Consider the following 17,966-nt stretch of genomic DNA (forward strand, 5'->3'; position numbering starts at 1 on the left):
GAGGACATGGGTGACATCATCCCCTTGAGAAATGCTCCTCTGGAAGTGGTTATCTAGTGAGAAGTGCTGCCTACAGTTTATTAAAAAGGTGTTTCTATTCAAAAATGAATTAAACAAGCAATTCTCTAGTATTATGTGACTGTCAAACATGCCACACCCACAAAATAAATGTCTGCATGGCCAGAAATTGTGTGTGCAAACATAACAGAAAAATACAAAAGGCATCAATATGTTCAGGCAGTTGCTCCAATCTGAGGATTTCACTTACTGATGTTTTCCAGTCAAATTTTCTCCACAGCCCTAAATGAGAGTATCAGAAAATAATTCTGCCAGAAGTGGAAACCATTCTGTGATAATGTTCCATGCAGTTTTCGGGCATATAATGATACAAGCTGCAACACCTCAGTGCACACTAAATAAACTATGCTCCACAATAAATTTTATAAATGAAATGAATTTGTAAAGATGTTTTCCAGTGAATCTACTCAATTACAGAGAAATTCTATTAGTGGTTAGTATCATCTTGGAATTACAAGACAGGTAAAGTCCTCCTCTTCACTCTTTCTATTAATCTCTTCAGACTTTTCTATTAACATCACCTGTTTCTTCCATTAAACATTCTCTGCATTGTAAGATTCCAATCTTCCAATTGCTAATACACATATTACATTACTGCTGGCAGAGCCAAAATAGGTTCATTGAATATAATGTTTTATGTAAATTTATTTACATCTGTGCCTCATGTTTCGAGTGAATTACACTATAAGACACCAATGGTAAATATTCTTCAGTCTCTTGGAAAACTCTTATTTTTCGCACATTTTGATGCATGTACCACACTATACATTGAGTGTGGTTCCAGGAAAGATAATATAAATAAAAATAATGTGGTATTCAGGTACAAATTGTTTTGATTATGAAATAACAACAATGACCTAATTAAGTCATGGCATCTTGTAGTAAACAAACTGACTTACACATAAAATATTTAATTACATTTGGTAAACATCTCATTTCATTCCAAACACATCCATTGGATACATTTTTGTGCATAAATGAGACAGTCATGTGTATGACAGTCACTGAATTTTAGAGTAGATCAAAATCTAACACCTTACCATCCAACAGTGTGAATATATATAGCTCTTGGAATAAAACTCACTTTTACTTACGTATGTAGAGCACATCCACATCACAGAAGGAAGAATCACTCAGTTTTCCACTGCATTTATTATGTGCTTTTTTCTTTGGTGAGATTGTGATTGATTGAACATCACAAAGAGATTTAATAAAGTTGACCCAGCAGTTATAAACTGCCCCATAGCCTCACTGCACCAGAGGCGGTTCAGTATTTACAAACTATGGTGAACAGTAGAGGTTACACTGATTGTGATCTGAACCACAATGCCAGGTCTAACAATAGGCTCTTTTTCCCCCTTCTCAATAATTATGAAAGTAGTCTGCAGAGTCTGTGCAGAGAATAGAGAAGGAAACTGTTTTATTTGACTGGCACATGCACAAATTCACTGCGGCTGGTCAGGCTGTTCAGCTTCTGCCCAATTAAATCCACCTGGGCGTTCCTCAGGTAGCGGCGTGTAGTCAGGATCATTCTGCGCATCAAACAGCGTCTTCCTGCAACACACAAAACTCTCTTACATTCATCTGTACAGCTTATGTATTTTTTTAGATGATTACTGTAGGTACGACAAAACTATCAAACTCTTAGAGGATATCAGACGAAGAAATAAAATCAAAACAATAATAGATAAATGAAGAATGTTGTTGAATATAATGCTCATTTTTATATGAGAAAACAATAAAAGGAGTTGCACAGGTTCACTGTGGGAAAGGAATGTTACGAGTTAATGACCCATGGACAACTAGGTCATCCAAGATGGAACATAAGCCTGGACAGGGGAAGGGTGGAGAAGAACACTGCCTGTATGCTTTTCAAAGGTGTTTGCCTCAATCAATTCAGGGAATCTACATCTACAAGAGTACTCTGCAATTCACAATTAAGTGCTTGTCAGAGGGTTTGCTGAACTATACCTTCAAGCTATTTCTCTACTATTCTCTGCTTAATACATGAAAACATAAACTTGGATGGTCTACTCTGGATTTAAACTGCTGTCCCCCCAAACATGAGTATAGTGTCTTGCCACTGTGCCACATTACTAGATGGTTCAGTGGAAATCACTACAGGTAATCTGATGGACACCAAAACTGTTGCCCCTCATGGATATAGAGCATGCAACAAAATGATATTTTGAAAATTTTAGAGATTGTAGAGGATGAAATTCTGAACTTTTGATATAAGGAACGTATAGTTGGGACTGTGAAATAAAATTTCTACAGTACTATACATTTGGTAAGGTAAATGAAACACTAGAATACTCTAATTTGGAAAACTTTTTTTGAGGAAACAATAGAATATAATCAGATACTGTAAATTGAATCAGTGGTTTCACTTCTTCAGAGTTATGTTCAAATGTGATGACTACAAACTTTGTCACATAATGTGCAACAACAAACCAGGTTTAGTGTACTTCTCTGAAAGACTCCACGCTTCCTTCTCGTGATATCAGAGGCTGTAAAGATGCACTCAATAAGCTCAGGTACTGTTCCTACTGGTGTTAAGCACACATACCCACAGAGGGGCGAGTCAGGGGCGTGTGCAGGGCAAGGGACTGTGTAATCTCTGCCAATTACTCTCTACTTGAACTTGTCCGTGAGGAATGCCCTGGCTTGACAATCAAAGTGCACTGGCGTACTGTCATTCTGATACCATAAACCAGTGCATAACTGCAAGGGAATATCCTCCAGAAGTTCAGGCAAAGCATTCTCCAGGCAGTTGAAATACCATGCACCATTCAAATGATCTGATAATGATGATATGATAATGTTTGGTTTGTGGGGCGCTCACCTGCGTGGTCATCAGCGCCCATACAAAGTCCCAATTTTCAAACAGTCCAATTTTTTTCACAGTCCAATCTCGCCACTGTCAGGAATGATGATGAAATTATGAGGACAACACAAACACCCAGGCCCCAAACGATCTGATAAGATGTGTGGTCCAATAAAGTGATCTCCCTGAATTCCAGTCCAAATGTTCACTGAGAATCTCACCTGGTAATATCTCAAATAGGTAAGGAGTGGGTTTTCAACAACCCAGTGGTGGCTGTAGAAACTTTATTTCACATTTCTAGCCAGAGGTTCCTCATTTCAAAACATTCCAAACGTCATTCTCTACAATCTCCCAAATTTTTAAAATGGCAGTCTGTTACACCCTGTATAACACACACACACACACACACACACACACACACACATCCATGTGTGTGTGACCAAATTAAACAAAACAGCTGTTATGTGTTTTGTGAGACATCCAAAGACAATGAAAAAGTAATTTTGTTTCACATTACAGACAACTTGTTGCTTAAAGTGCAGTTTTATCTTTCCTATTGACAAGGTGGCTTAAAATTACTACTGTGAGATAAAAAGCTTTTTCAGTATGGGTGCCTCAGCCATAGACAATGTGAAACAGCTAATGTGGGTTGAAAACCAACTCCAGCTGTAATTTTCACTTTTATTATATTTTATTCGTACATCAACACTCAATTAATACGAAATATGATGTGACACACAAGACAACTAGATGACGGCACAACATTAAAAACTAAAATTATAACTTTCATGCAGCAATTAACAGAAGCCTTCAGAGGATTTGGTTTACAGTTTAATATTCATGAGACAAAATTTTTGTGCTAATCCGTACTCATGAAGATAATGACAACTTGTAAGTCTAAACTGAAATATTTGCACAAGTGAACAAATTTAATATCTGGATGTCTTCACCAGTTGAGCAAATAATGTTAGTTACATGTTATGTAGGTCATTTCAGTGATTCCTTTACCAAAATGATGTGGAACAAGTCAGTTTACTAGCTATGTATAGATGACCAGCATTAACATTAATGAAAACATTTTTGTCTTGGGTACTCATCCAACTACACTTAAAAACTTGGTTTAAAGACTATCAGTTTTTAAATAGAAATTTGTACATCGAATAGGAATTGTTCAGGAGAAATTATTTTAGGTCAGATTTAAAACTTGCTTTGCTACCTGTCAGACATCTTGTTATTGCACAAGTGTTAATAAAAGTTTGTTGCTGCATACTGAACTTTTTTCTGAGCCCTTGACAGCTTCAATAATGACTAAATAACATCATTTTCCCCCCTTTAGTGTTGTAGGTATTGACTGCACTGTTCTTCTTAAATTGTGATGGATTATTTATGATGAATTTCATAGGCAAATATATGTACGATGACAGTACAGCTAAAATTCCTAACTCCTTAAAGAGGAACCTACATGATGACTGTGGGCGAACACTATGTTGTTATTCTTACTGCTCACTTTTGTGTTCTTTCTAAGTGGCGACTCACCCCAGAAAATTATACCTTAAGACATTACTGAGTGGAATTACAAAAAATATGTCTGGAAGTTGATTAATTTGTTTCCAACACTAGCAGTCACACAAAGAGCTAGACGTAGCTGAACTTAATTGTTTAAGAACCTTTCTAATATAATTCTTCCAGTTAAAATTTTCATTAATATGAACACCCAAAAAATTGGAGCATTCCACCCTGTTTACTGGCTTATGTCCATGTGCCACATCAATTATTAGTATGACTATTTGTTGTACAGAACTGAGTACCTGAGGGTTGTTTAGGGAAAGTCTGGCAAATTTCCATGAAAGAATGGAACACTCCTGTTGCACCTTCATGACTGGTATGCTTGATTATTCCGAGAACCATACAAAGAACTTAAATAATGTATAGCACACAGTTCACCGTTGACAGCCATCTGTATTGGCCAGAGTGTCGGCTGCGATTGAAAATGGAGAATACAGAGTTTTGTGCTATTATTAAGCATTTTCATATGAAGAGTTGAACTGTTGCACAAAACAAAACCAACTGGATGAAGTTCATGTGGACACTGTACCATCACTGAAGACCGCTTACATTTAGATTAATGAATTTAAATATACTTGGATAAGCACCAGAGACAAAGCATGCTCCAGCCATTAAACCGTGGTCACCATAAAGGAAACCACCGACAATATAATGGAAGACCACTGAATAAAAAATCATAAAATTGCTGAGACTGTTGGCATCTCAGCTGATCAAGTTGGCTGGTTTAAAAGAGTGGGGAAAAGGACAAAACTATGAGGTCATCAGTCCCTTGTTCCAATTAAAACAATGCCACAAGTGTGAGAATAAAACAAACGAGACTGACAACTTAAAACGGAATGAAAGGAAAAATCACAAGAACGATGAAGGGCAACAAACATGTAAATGGACAAAAGAGGCCAAGAAAACGACAGAAAAGGAAGAAACGGGATGAAGAGATTAAAACAACAAAGCAGATTACCATTGCTGGCTGACCATGAGAATCAAAAAGGAGAAGCCAGCCACTATGCAACACATTAAAACCTCCACCCTAGTGCATCTAGGGTGCAGGACACAGAGGGACGAAGGTCATTTGCTAAAACTTCGATCAAATGGTAAAACCCACCCTCACGAATAAAACGTAAAACTAAATCAGCTGATGAGGCGTTGTCAGATAAAATTAGCAGCAACGAGTCCGGTAACCGAAGATTTCGTCGCTGGGCAGTCAAAGTGGGACAGTGCACCAGAACATGGGCCACTGTCAACCGGATGCCGCACCGACACTGAGGAGGGTCTTCAGGGTGCAGGAGGTAACTTTGGGTCGCTCAAGCGCGGCCAATGCAGAGCCAGCAGAGGACAAGTGATTCCCTGCGAGAGGCCTGCAAGACTTCCACACATTCGTAATCTCCTTAATGACACGCAGTTTGTTGTGCGTACTGTTTCCGTCGTTTTATAGGCTGGCATACACAGGCACAGAGCCGCTTAAAGGCTATCAAGTGCTCTAGGGAATGGTGTCGCTTATGCCACTGTAGAGCTAACTGATGCTCTGTAATTGCCTCCGTGACTTCCGACGGCCACCGAGGGACTGTCTTTCATCGGGGGCACAATAAGGAGCGAGGGATCATGTTTTCTGCTGCAGAAACGATCATTGTAGTTACCTGCTCAACCATCACATCGATATTACTATGTGGGGCAGAGACGATGGTTACATCAGACATGAAAGTTTCCCAGACTGCCTTCTTTAAAGGTCATCTGAGCAGGCATCCATGGGCCTGACGCCGGAGCAGTTACAGGAAGATGGGTAAGTGGTCACTACCACGCAGGTCGTCATGTGCTTGCCAGTGGATAGATGGGAGAAGTCCTAGGCTGCTAATCGATAAATCAATGGCTGAGTAACTACAGCCACACTGAAATGTGTGGCGGCCCCAGTATTTAAGAGGCAGAGGTCGAACTCAGACAGTAAAGTTTTGACGTCTTTGTCTCGGCCAGTAAGCACAGTGTCACCCCACAGGGGGTTATGGGCATTAAAATCTCCCAAAAGAAGGAAAGGTTTAGGGAGTTGATCAATCAGTGCAGCTAATACTTTCAGGGATACTGCACCATCTGGAGGAAGATATACATTGCAGACAGTTATTTCCTGTGTCGTCCGTATTCTGATAGCCACAGCTTCAAGAGGGGTTTGAAGGGGCACAGATTCACTACAGACTGAGTTTAGGACATAAATGCGAACTCCATCGGACACTCTATTATAGTTGCCATGGTTCCTGTAATATCCCTTATAGCCGCGGAGGGCAGGGGTCTGCATTGCGGGAACCAGGTTTCCTGGAGGGCAATGCAGAAAGCAGGTGTAAACCTTAACAGTAGCCATAGCTCATCCAGGCGGCGGAAAAAACTGCCACAATTCCATTGGAGGATATCATCATCTTGAGACTGGGAAGGCATGGAACATTCAATGAGGCAGTTTACACCTCAGGGTCACGTGCTGCCACAAACTTTTTGCCTGAGCAATCTATATCCATTGTGTCTGAGGGTCTGGTGAGATCCAGGTCCTCAGCAGATGCCAAAATCTCCACCCCATCCTCAGAAGCAGAGCTTGTAGATAGTGGTCGTGTGGGTGCCACCGCAATTTCCTTGGTCTTAGGGGTTTTCTTTTCGGATTTCTCTCGCTGCTCCTTGGGTTTACCTGGCTGGGAGGACTTCACTGAATCAGTCTCTGGGACTGAGGATGAGCGTGAAGCCCTATGACAAGCTGCTTTTGGGCTCTTCATCCGCTGGCGGGTGTCATCTTTCCCACTAGCAGAAACCTGGGACGGAAGTGACCCAAGGGACACCTTCCTAGCAAGAGGAATTACGCTTCTCTGTCTCAGAAGTGGGGACTGAAATCCCCAATGGTTGGGGGGGGGGGGGGGGGTTGCTCCCTAAGTAGGTGTGTAGGTGGTGCGGGAGCAACAGGGAGGGAAGTGACCCCCCAATATCAAGGGGGCAGGTGTAGTCTACCAGTTCTGAGGGGCGACAGGAGTTCGAGGAACTTGGGCGAGAACTGTTCTCATAGCGGTGGCATATGAGTAGGTCATAGCCACAGGATGTAGGCGCTCAAACTTCCTCTTAGCCTCAGTATAGGTCAGTCGGTCCAGGGCCTTATATTCCACGATTTTCCTCTCTTTCTGTAAAATCCTGCAGTATGGCAAGCAAGGTGAATGATGCTCTCGCCAGTTGACACGGATGGGACTTGGGGAGTGTGGAGTATTGGGATGTGATGGACATACACAATCTCGACAGGTGGGGCTGTAAGTACAGCGAGAAGACATATGGCTGAACTTCCAGCACTTAAAGCACCACATGAGGGGACGGATATATGGCTTGACGTCACAGAGGTAGACCATCACCTTGAACATCTCAGGCAATGTGTCACCCTCTAATGCCAAGATGAAGGCACCGGTGGCAACCTGGTTATCCCTCAGACCCCGATGGATGCGCTGGATGAAATGAACACCTTGCCACTCTAAATTGGCCCGTAGCTAGTCGTCAGACTGCAAAAGAAGTTCCCTGTGGAATGTAATACCCTGGACCATATTTAAGCTCTTATGAGGCATGGTAGTAACCGAAACATCCCCAACTTGCCACAAGCAAGTAATGCCCGTGACTGGGCAGAGGATGCTGTTTTTATCAAAACTGACCCACAGCGCATTTTGGACAAGCCCTCCACTTCACCAAACTTGTCCTCCAAATGCTGCACAAAAAACTGAGGCTTCATGGACATGAAAGATTCCCCATCGACTCTCATACATATGAGGTACCAGGGCGAATAAGCTTCACTGCCATCCTTAAGTTGGCATTCCCATTGTGTGGCCAGGGAGGGGAACGACTCGGGGTAATTTCTTAGCATTAAGGTTAGACTTTGCCCACAGAGACTGCTAGTGGTGGGCCACCAGCAAGAGTGACATACTACGCCTCATGGCATGTCATCCGCCCTGATGCCACCCACTCCGACCAAGGGCCATCCCCATGGGCACCACCCAGCCACAACAAAGGCCACCTTGCAGGATGGCCATTGCTGGGAGCCCAATGTCCCAGGGTGACGGGCATCTACTCCTTGGCATACTTGGGGAGTTAACAGTGCAGGCATCAGCAGAGCGATCCCTGTGTTGTCAGTGGGGCTACAACCAACAGGGTGCATGGCGGCCCCACCACAATGGACTGGCTACCATGCTGGATATGAGGTACAAAGAAGTCCATGGTCATCGTCGCACAGAAAGTGACACTGCATAGTGCATGGTGGAAAACACACCCAAGAAGATGGCCTTGCCCAAGAGATGGGGAATGGGCGGGACTCCAATGCGACGACAAGAAAGTGGGCTAAAGATCTCAATGCACGATGGACACAATGCACCATGTAAGGTGCCCTTCTCCAACTGGCTTGCTCTTTGGGAAAAGTTTGAAAAATGGAGGTCAAACCCTACAGGGGACCATCACATAAAGGCCGAAACGTGTGCGACTCCTTTTAGTCACCTCTTACAACAGGCAGGAGTACCTTGGGCCTATTCTTACCCCCAGACCCGCATGGCGAACTAAGCAAGTGCATAATATCCTGAACAAAAAATAATCTATGCAGGTGGGGGACACAATTTCTCATAGTCAATCACAAGTGCATCCGCCAAATTTCAACACAATATCTGGCAATGTGTAATTACTATCTGCAAGACTTTTTGTGCTGATTTGTCACTGTTGATGAAACCTGGGTCCATCGTTACACACCAGAGTCAAAACAGTCAAACAATGGACTAATGCTGGCAGAAGGGTACCAAAGAAGGCAAAGATCATTTTGTCAGTTGGTCAGGTGATGGTCTCTGTTTTTTTAGGACTCTCAAGGAATAATCCTCATAGATTACATGGAAAAATTCAGAACCGTAACTGGACCTTGTTATGCTTCATTGCTGGATTGTTTAAAACTTGCGCTGGATCAAAGCTGGCATGCAAAAAAAGTGCCTTTCACCAGGATAATGCACCATCCAACATCAGCAACAAAAATGATGAAAGTGCATGAATTGAACTTTGAATTGGTTCCTGATCCACCCTTATCAGTAGCTGTAGCCCTATGTAACTTTTTTCTGTTCCCTAATTTGAAACTTTGGCTTGCTGGGATGAAATTTTCTTCAAATTAGAAAGTGATAGTTGCAGTCAAATAGTATTTTGTGGAGTTTGACAAAATCTATTTTTCCAATGGGATGAAAAAGCTGGAGGATAGCTTGACCAAGAGTATACCCCTCAAATGAAACTACGCCACGAAGTAAGTTGAATTGTTTATTTTTTCTTGCTTTTTCACCAAACTTATCAAACCAGCCTCATATTGCGTTTTCTCAAAATTTAGGGAGACTGTTTTCAAGAACCACTTAATAATTCTTTGACAAACATCATTAACAATCTCTTCTGTTGCTTTCATGTGCTGGGATTTATTATAACACTAATGCTGTCTGCAAAAAGCACCAATCCTGCTTGTTGAAAGTTAAAGTCGAAGGTCATTCACATACATAAGGAATAGAAATTGACCCAAAATTGAACCCTGTATTACTCTCTTCATTATTTCTTCTCAGTTACTTCCAACTTTGTTTGAATTATTCATCACAACCTTTTGCATTTCATTTGTTAATTATGATTTACACTAGTTGTGTGAAAAGCTATCAACACCATAAAACTTAGCTTTTTACTCACCATATAGCGAAGATGCTGAGTCACATCTCCATTATATGGTGAGTAGCAACTTTCCTTTCGTAATATTGTTACATTTCATCTTGGATTTTCCACTGTTTCAAACTTAGGTTTCTGTTTTTCTTATAGATTAAAGTGGTCTTCACGATCAAATGCTTTGGAAAGATCACAAAAAATACCAACTGGTAGTATTGTTTAAGGCTTTTAATATTTGCTGGGTGAATGTGTGAATAGCATTCTCAGTTGAGCAATCCTTATGGAATATGAACTTCGATATGCTAAGTAAATTAGTTCCCCTCAAATGTGAAACTACTCTTGACTATATTACCTTTTCAAATATTTTTGAGAAAGATGTCAGAAAAGGGAACTGGATGATAATTATTTAATTCTTTCTTGTATGTTTCTTATTCAGGTTTAACAATTGTATATTTTACTATGAATGGTGAAATTAAAATTAAACTTCAAATAAAATGTTTTATGTTGTGTCAAGTATCTTAAAAAGCAGAAATATCTCTAAAAAATCCAAACTATGCATATAAAGGGTGTTTTAAAGTATTCATTACACGTCTAGGCGTGATAAATCACTCCATAGGGAATTTTGTCAGAGATAAATGTTTGCCAGCAACGCTAGGCATCCTTTGATATTCACTGGCACTGGGACAATACTTCACTGAACTAGCAGGGCCTACTAATCATGTGTGAAATATACTCCCTACCCCACGAAATTGATAGTGTGTTTTTCAACAAGAAAATTACAAGAATGGGAGCCTCTAAGCAGAGAAAGATATTTTAGAAGCGAATCAGGAACTTAAATGTGTCCAGCCTTTCATGCAGAGCAGATGATTGGATGAAAGGTAAACACCTATATCAGGCCACATGTCAGGAACATAGCCAGTCTTGATATGTCGAATGCTATATGGCCGGTGGGAGCCATAGCAGGTGGTTCTTTTGCATCCAAACACTTTGTCTCAAACAAAAGTTGTTCCACATGGCATGATCTATCACCCCTAGACATTTGCTGCAGAAACTTTGAAACATCCTGTATCAGTCACTTAAGCAATCTAACACAGGCATGCAAAAGATCTTGTTCATAGACGATGACAAATCTGGAAAAACCTATATGGTCTATTTAAACAATCAACTATTGTAGGAAAGATAGAAACTAGATAGACTGCATGGATTGGTCATGTGATGTAATTGTACGAAGACAGGTTCTTCTAAACTGTAGTAACATCTCTAGAAAGAAGAAGACCACCATGATGGATAAGAAGGAGATTTTTACACAATTTATGTAAGAGCCAAAAATTATTGAAAATTTCGAACTGGAGAGACTTTACCACACAAAGATTTGACAAAATATTGTTAAACTGGCAGCGAAGAGCTGACACAGCTGGTAACTGCTTTATGATAACAGCAACAACTTCAGCAGCAGCAACAGAGTAATTGTTAGTATGTTTGTTTAATAAGAGAAACAACTATATTCCTGTGAAATAGTGTAAGAATGTGAATGACAGCCAACATACATATATCGCAAAAATTATGAAAGAGTATTAACTATTTTTAGTCCTTTCATAGGTAAGTTCTGGAATAGTGAGAACATACTGGGAGATAAAAAAAAATGTTTAAAAATGATGGGTCAAACTAGAGTCAGTATATTTCTTGAGTGTTATTTTGAATAAATTGTAAAATTTAATCTTCATCTTCACGAATAAATTGTGATTATTTCAGTATGAAGTACCAAGCTCAATTACAGTAAGCCCATTTTTTCCAAAGTACTGTGATATAAAACATGAAACAGAAAGAGAAGACAATTGTAAAACTCAAAGCAGATAAGAGAAAAACGTAACACTGATTTCTTTCTTCTGAGGCTACATCAGAAAAACAAGAAAAATATTTGCATTTTTCTTGTATTCTTTCATTCTTTTGTACATGGGTTGGCTAAACTGTGTAACATACAGAGCAGACAAATTTAATTTAAGTTCTTGAAACAAGACGAGTCCTCCTCATCCTTGGGTGTGAGTGACCTACCATTCATTTTAACATTTTCCTACCTAACCCTCTCTCCTCCCTGATGAAGGGGAATTCTGAAAGCTAGGACAGTGCTGTGCTTTTCTAAATGTGTCTATTGGCAAGACTAACATATTGCCTGCTGAAGGTAAAAGTGAAAGCCAGTAACAGTCTCAAAATGTTAGTTTCCTTGAGTGAAATTTCCTTTTGATACATTTAAGGTACTGTAAAACATAATTATGCACAATTTGTAACAATAGCTGCTTGCAGTTTTATGGTTTTCACTACCAAAAAATGTTTACTTCCACAAGGAACTAAGAGTACTTGAAGGAGTAATATAGGGGTTGTTAGGTCTGATTCTCATACCTTCAACTTTGAGGGTAGAGTTGACGGCAATACAGGTAGGTAGCATCATAATATAGGGTGTATCAAAATGAATCAACCAATTTAAAAAAATCATAACTATTATGTGATCTGAGATATGTGTGAACAACATACTGTTGGAAAGAGCAAACTCTCGAGTTTTACATGGTTCCCATTAGGTAGCAGCAGTACGCGTCCACTTCAGTTCTAGTAAAAATGGTGTGGGGACAACAGAAAGCATTTAGCGTTCTATGTTTTGTACAATGCGGGTCAGTAATAACTATTCAGCATGACTTTCTTACTAAGTATGGTGTGTATCCTCCAACAGCACAGAGTAATAGATGATGGCTTGAACAATTCCAAGAAATCGATTGTTCATCAAAAAACAAAATTCATTGTGTATGTTTATTAGTTTCAGAAATAAAGATCTGCCAAATCGGATGATTCTTTTCGATACACACTCTATTTCGACTCTGCCTCCTGAACCTCAGTTAGTCATTAATATATCTGTGGAGAAAATAGACTGGTTCAAAAGACTGCTTGCAGTCTATGTTATAGTTGCATGCCGTATAGCTTTCTCAATCTTTTTTGCATTCAAAGAAGAAGTAATTTTCTTTGGTTTGGATACAGTAATGTACACAAACTCTATTATCTGTCTTCATAAATATATCAACTGCTTTGGACTGCATTCAGGAGCCTTATTAGTTACCAGTTTTCAGAAGAAAAATATCTCTAGAACTACAAATATAATGTTGTCCTATATAGCCTATTTGTCTCACCACAAAGTATTTATTTTACGGCTGATGGACTTTGTCACAGAGAGAACTTGTTTTAATATGTTTGGATAGCAACAGGGGATAAAAGAATAAGTCTTTGATAGTTCATAAGATGTTTCCTCGAAAATAGTTTGCAAGACATAGGATAGGATACCCTTGTAAAGGTTGGCCATTGTTCTTAGCACTTAGGCAAAGACTTTGTGTAGACTGCAATGTGTGTGCAGTTATCACTGTAATGTACAATAAAGTTCAGTTGTTGATGTGACACATTATATCCATCCTTCAAGTTTTATTTTGATCTGATGGTGGCTATGAGCAAAACTGTTCATAATGAATAACAAAAACACACAGCAATGTCAACAAATTCTGTGTGTAAATATTTTGCACTCCCTAAAGCTCTTTCATCTTATTCCATCTATTGCATGCAGTAAAATAAAAACTCTGCATACTAAAACACCCTAACTGAACTGGAGAGTACTGTCTAATTCTACAGCAACTAAATATTACAAAACACTTTTTTACTATCAGAGAATGTTGTCTTTATTAAACTACCACAATAAAGAGTTTCATAGTGGAGGGCCTTTTGCTCTCTAAGTCCTTGTAAACTTATTTGTAATTAAAATGGGGACTCCCTTCCACAATTTTCATTAACTGTTTCAGTAATTGTAAAGCCCTTCAAATACACAGCATGTCCCCTGTTAGTAGTTTTAACTTGTCTTGTCAGAGCAGCCAGTACATAAGATTAACTTGATGTTTTCACAGCTCAAGATCAGAAGTTCCTAAGTTCAATGTCATGGTTGCTGTGTGTTTTGGAATATCAGTCAATTTAACCTGCAGAGATTAATGGTAGTATACTTCAGCAAAGTCCTAATTAAACTAGGATAACCAATGTGTATTTTAACAGACACTAACATACCTAATATCACTCAACTGAAGTAAAAGCACAACTGCTAGATAATGATTTTTTTTTCTTTTTTGTGCCTTAAAATCACATTTACGGCTACAGTCTGTATCTCTCCATTAAGTTGGCACTATTATTTATTTATTTATTTAATTGTGTTACCTGCCTCACAATCCAGGTGATTTATTCAGGATTTGCCTTCTCTGTAATGCACAATCAGTCCACCTCTTTGTCAATGACGAGTGCTGAAACATGCTCAGAGCTTGGGATGATAGTAGAATTGTGAAGCCAAACAGTCCAAATTTAAGGAATGACACTATTTTGTGTCCCCTTCTGGTGCAGATTTACATGGCTGTGTTATTTCTGTGATCGCCACACAGTAAGAGGTGCTGAAAAGAAAACTTCGGCCTCTGCACTACTGGCCGTTGCCAGTTTACGAGACTGGAGCTGCTACTTCTCAATCAAGCCGCTCCTCAATTTGCCTTACAAGAGCCTATATATTTCTTTCCACTTCCAGTTGCACAATTTTTACAGTATGACTTGTTTTGATCTTTAGATCTAAAGACAAAGTAAAACTAAATATGTACTGTCTATTATTTTACGAAACCTAGAAACATGTTGTCCATAATTCCTGAATTTATCTACATTGTTGTGTCAGCCGCCCATTATGTGTGTATCAGAATACCGTAGTATTGAACTGTGGTCTGTGTTTTAAATATGTAACTGGTGGTGGTAGGGGGGGGGGGGAGGGGGTGAGGATGGAGGAGAGGGGAAAGAAGAGTAAAAGTGGAGGGAGGGGAAAGAAGGTAGGAAGGGGAATTGGCAGGGATGTCATCAGCATATAAACATTGTAGTAACTTATGTGAAAAGAGAGGTTCTTACACTAAAGTTATAAAAAATAAAATTACGTAAAAATTATCATTAAAATATTAAGAGTGCAGAGCAATGGCAGTGTAAACTGTAAAAGGGTAAAAGTAAAATTATAAAATGGGGATTATATGAAGCAACTAAAATTGAATAAGTGTCTTAAAATATTAAAAGTGTACAAGAATTTAACTGTGAAACTATTACAAGGCATAAAATAATAAGATTATAAAAGTTAAACTATGTAATGCAATTAAAATTATGGTGGTCAGGATGTGACAGTTTAGTTAATTTTATATGCAGTTAATTGCATTTGCTTCTGCTTGGTGGCAGTGAATGACGTGCAGATTTTACAGTGAGTCTGCACACTGGCTTGTAGCTAGGACAAAGTGAAAGCCAATGTGTTGCTGCTGTTTCTTCCCGTTGAATGAGAATGTTGCTCATATAGAAGTTGCGTTGCGGTGGATGAATTGAAGAGGACTTTGAAGTTTCTAAACATTGTATTGTAAATACAACTGAACTGCTGAATTATTGTATTGCCATGCTCTTGTAAATGGTGTGTAAAAATCTCATTTCCTTCCAACATTATCAGGAAAGTCCCTTATGTTCATTATGTAGTACAGAATGCTGTAGTACACATTTCTTTTAAGATGTCTCCACAGGAAGAAATTGCACACACTAAGACTGGGGATTCTTGCAGGCCCTGGAATGTGAAATTACACACCTTTCAGACAATCGGTGAATGGCTTCCATTGAATGTCAAGCAGTATATGATGTGGCTGCTCAAACAACGTTTTTGATGTCAAGATTGTGCAGTCTAAGTGTAACGAATGTTTCAAGCATACCAACATGCCAAACAATGTTACTGTTGTCACAATACCATCCTGACATTAAAAAAAGTAAGCGCCAATGACAACATTACATCATGCAGCACACCATATTCTAATCTAGACACTATGTAATGGATGCTTATGAAACTTTCAAGGATTTTCCTGTGCCCAGTCACGGAAATTTTATTTTTTAATGTAGCCGTTAAGGTGCAAGTCTGACAGCAAAATGTTGTTACAAAAATTGACACCGTAGCTGATTTTAGCCAAAACCTATTCACTAAACTCCCTATGCAATGCAGGGTCTCATAGATTTAACTGCTGCATAATCTGTAAATTATAGAAGTGAAACTTTAATCTCAGCAGCATTCTTTGTACACTTCATCACCCAATCTCTAGCACAAATGTATGTCATTCAATGGAATGGTGAGTGCTCTACTTCAATAATCTAGGGCAGCAGTGGGATATGTACCATTCAAGCATCATCTGGAGGTTGCTTTTCCAAGGGAAATTTTTTTTTTTTTTTTTTTTTTTTCAAAATTACATGCCCACTGATGTGTTGGCAGAAGAGCCAACACCGTGTTGCTAGAGGAGGTCAAAATGCACGCGTTTAAGCTCACGCAGACTGGCGCGAGGTCTGGAACAGTTAAAGGAGTTGAGTCTACTAAATAAAGTACGGAGTTGCTTGAATATTTAACTTTAATCCATAATTGGAGAACATCGCTCTTGTTGATACATTAATTACAATCTCAATATAAACTGGTAATGGCGCCTTGCTAGGTCGTAGCAAATGACGTAGCTGAAGGCTATGCTAACTATCGTCTCGGCAAATGAGAGCGTATGGTCAGTATAGAATCGCTAGCAAAGTCGTCTGTACAACTGGGGCGAGTGCTAGGACGTCTCTTTAGACCTGCCGTGTGGCGGCACTCGGTCTGCAATCACTGACAGTGGCGACACGCGGGTCCGACGTATACTAACGGACCGCGGCCGATTTAAAGGCTACCACCTAGCAAGTGTGGTGTCTGGCGGTGATACACATTTTAATTGTATAAGCAGATGACACACATTCATGATGTCCTATCTGGTAATGAATGTTGATATACCCTTTTTGACCCTTTTTGCAGCAGTCACATTATGACCCCAATTGTAAAATGCTTTTGCAGTGATATCATGTTCTGCACTACTCCAATGCTGTGCAATTACTAAATGACAATGTGTTCACAACTACTGCACATCAGTTCCAAACAATTGTGGACAGTACAGTATCGACAATACTAACTTTAAAATTTACCGTTTTCTTGGGCCACCCCATGCTTCCAAATAAGTTTCACTAGTTGTAAGACGTTATTGTGTATTGAAGTATGCTCTTTGAAACATTTTTCATACATGTTGCCTGTGCGACCTACGTAAGCTTTTGGACAGTTTATACACACTTGCTGCAGTGAATTTTGAAGTTTTTTTATTCATGTCTGAAACGAAGAGGGTCATTAGTCTTAAACCCTATTTCTTAACAAGAAATGCTTATCGCAGAATATAATTTCAAACTACGTAGAAGTTAAAATCAGGAGTAAGAAAGAAAAAGCTTGTGCAATACAGAAGAAAAGTGAAATTATGTGGGTAAAAGCAGAACTCAGGGATGCTTATAAGAACATGGAAATACTAAATGATGATTTTTACATAGTGCACTTAGAGGCAGCTAAAATATTACCTTCTGTACAGTTTGACAACTTTTGTGTATTTATTGACAATAGAGTGGACAGCGAAAGAACAAAAATAATTACAAGACATAATAAGAAAATATTATGTATGGCAGCTGGAAGAAAACACGAAAATATTACCCCTCCCTTAAAGATATGAGTTCTTTGACAAACTCATTAATCTCACGAATATTCCTCTTGCAGAGAAATCTCTCCTATCAAAATGATTAAGCTGTAATCCCAAAACAATGTTAGGACTGTAAGACAGATAATTATAGTAAATATCAAATATGCAAGTGATGTAGCAAAACTTCTCACTGATATACACAGAATGACATCAGGATCAAAGTCACCAAAACAATGCAGTACAAAAGTAAT

General features: G+C 39.2%; 1 protein-coding gene across 1 annotated transcript in view; it reads right to left on the reverse strand.

The window, feature by feature from the left end:
- Positions 1 to 705: 705 nt before the first annotated feature.
- Positions 706 to 17,966, reverse strand: part of LOC124549778 (derlin-2) — a 79,129-nt gene continuing 61,868 nt past the window's right edge. Inside the window, exon 6 of the mRNA XM_047125267.1 lies at positions 706 to 1,632. Coding sequence (XP_046981223.1) covers positions 1,524 to 1,632 — 109 coding nt within the window. The 3' untranslated portion in view covers positions 706 to 1,523. The remainder of the gene's footprint in view (positions 1,633 to 17,966) is intronic.

This window comes from Schistocerca americana, chromosome 1 (genome assembly GCF_021461395.2).
Source record: "Schistocerca americana isolate TAMUIC-IGC-003095 chromosome 1, iqSchAmer2.1, whole genome shotgun sequence".
NCBI classification, from domain to species: Eukaryota; Metazoa; Arthropoda; class Insecta; order Orthoptera; family Acrididae; genus Schistocerca; species Schistocerca americana.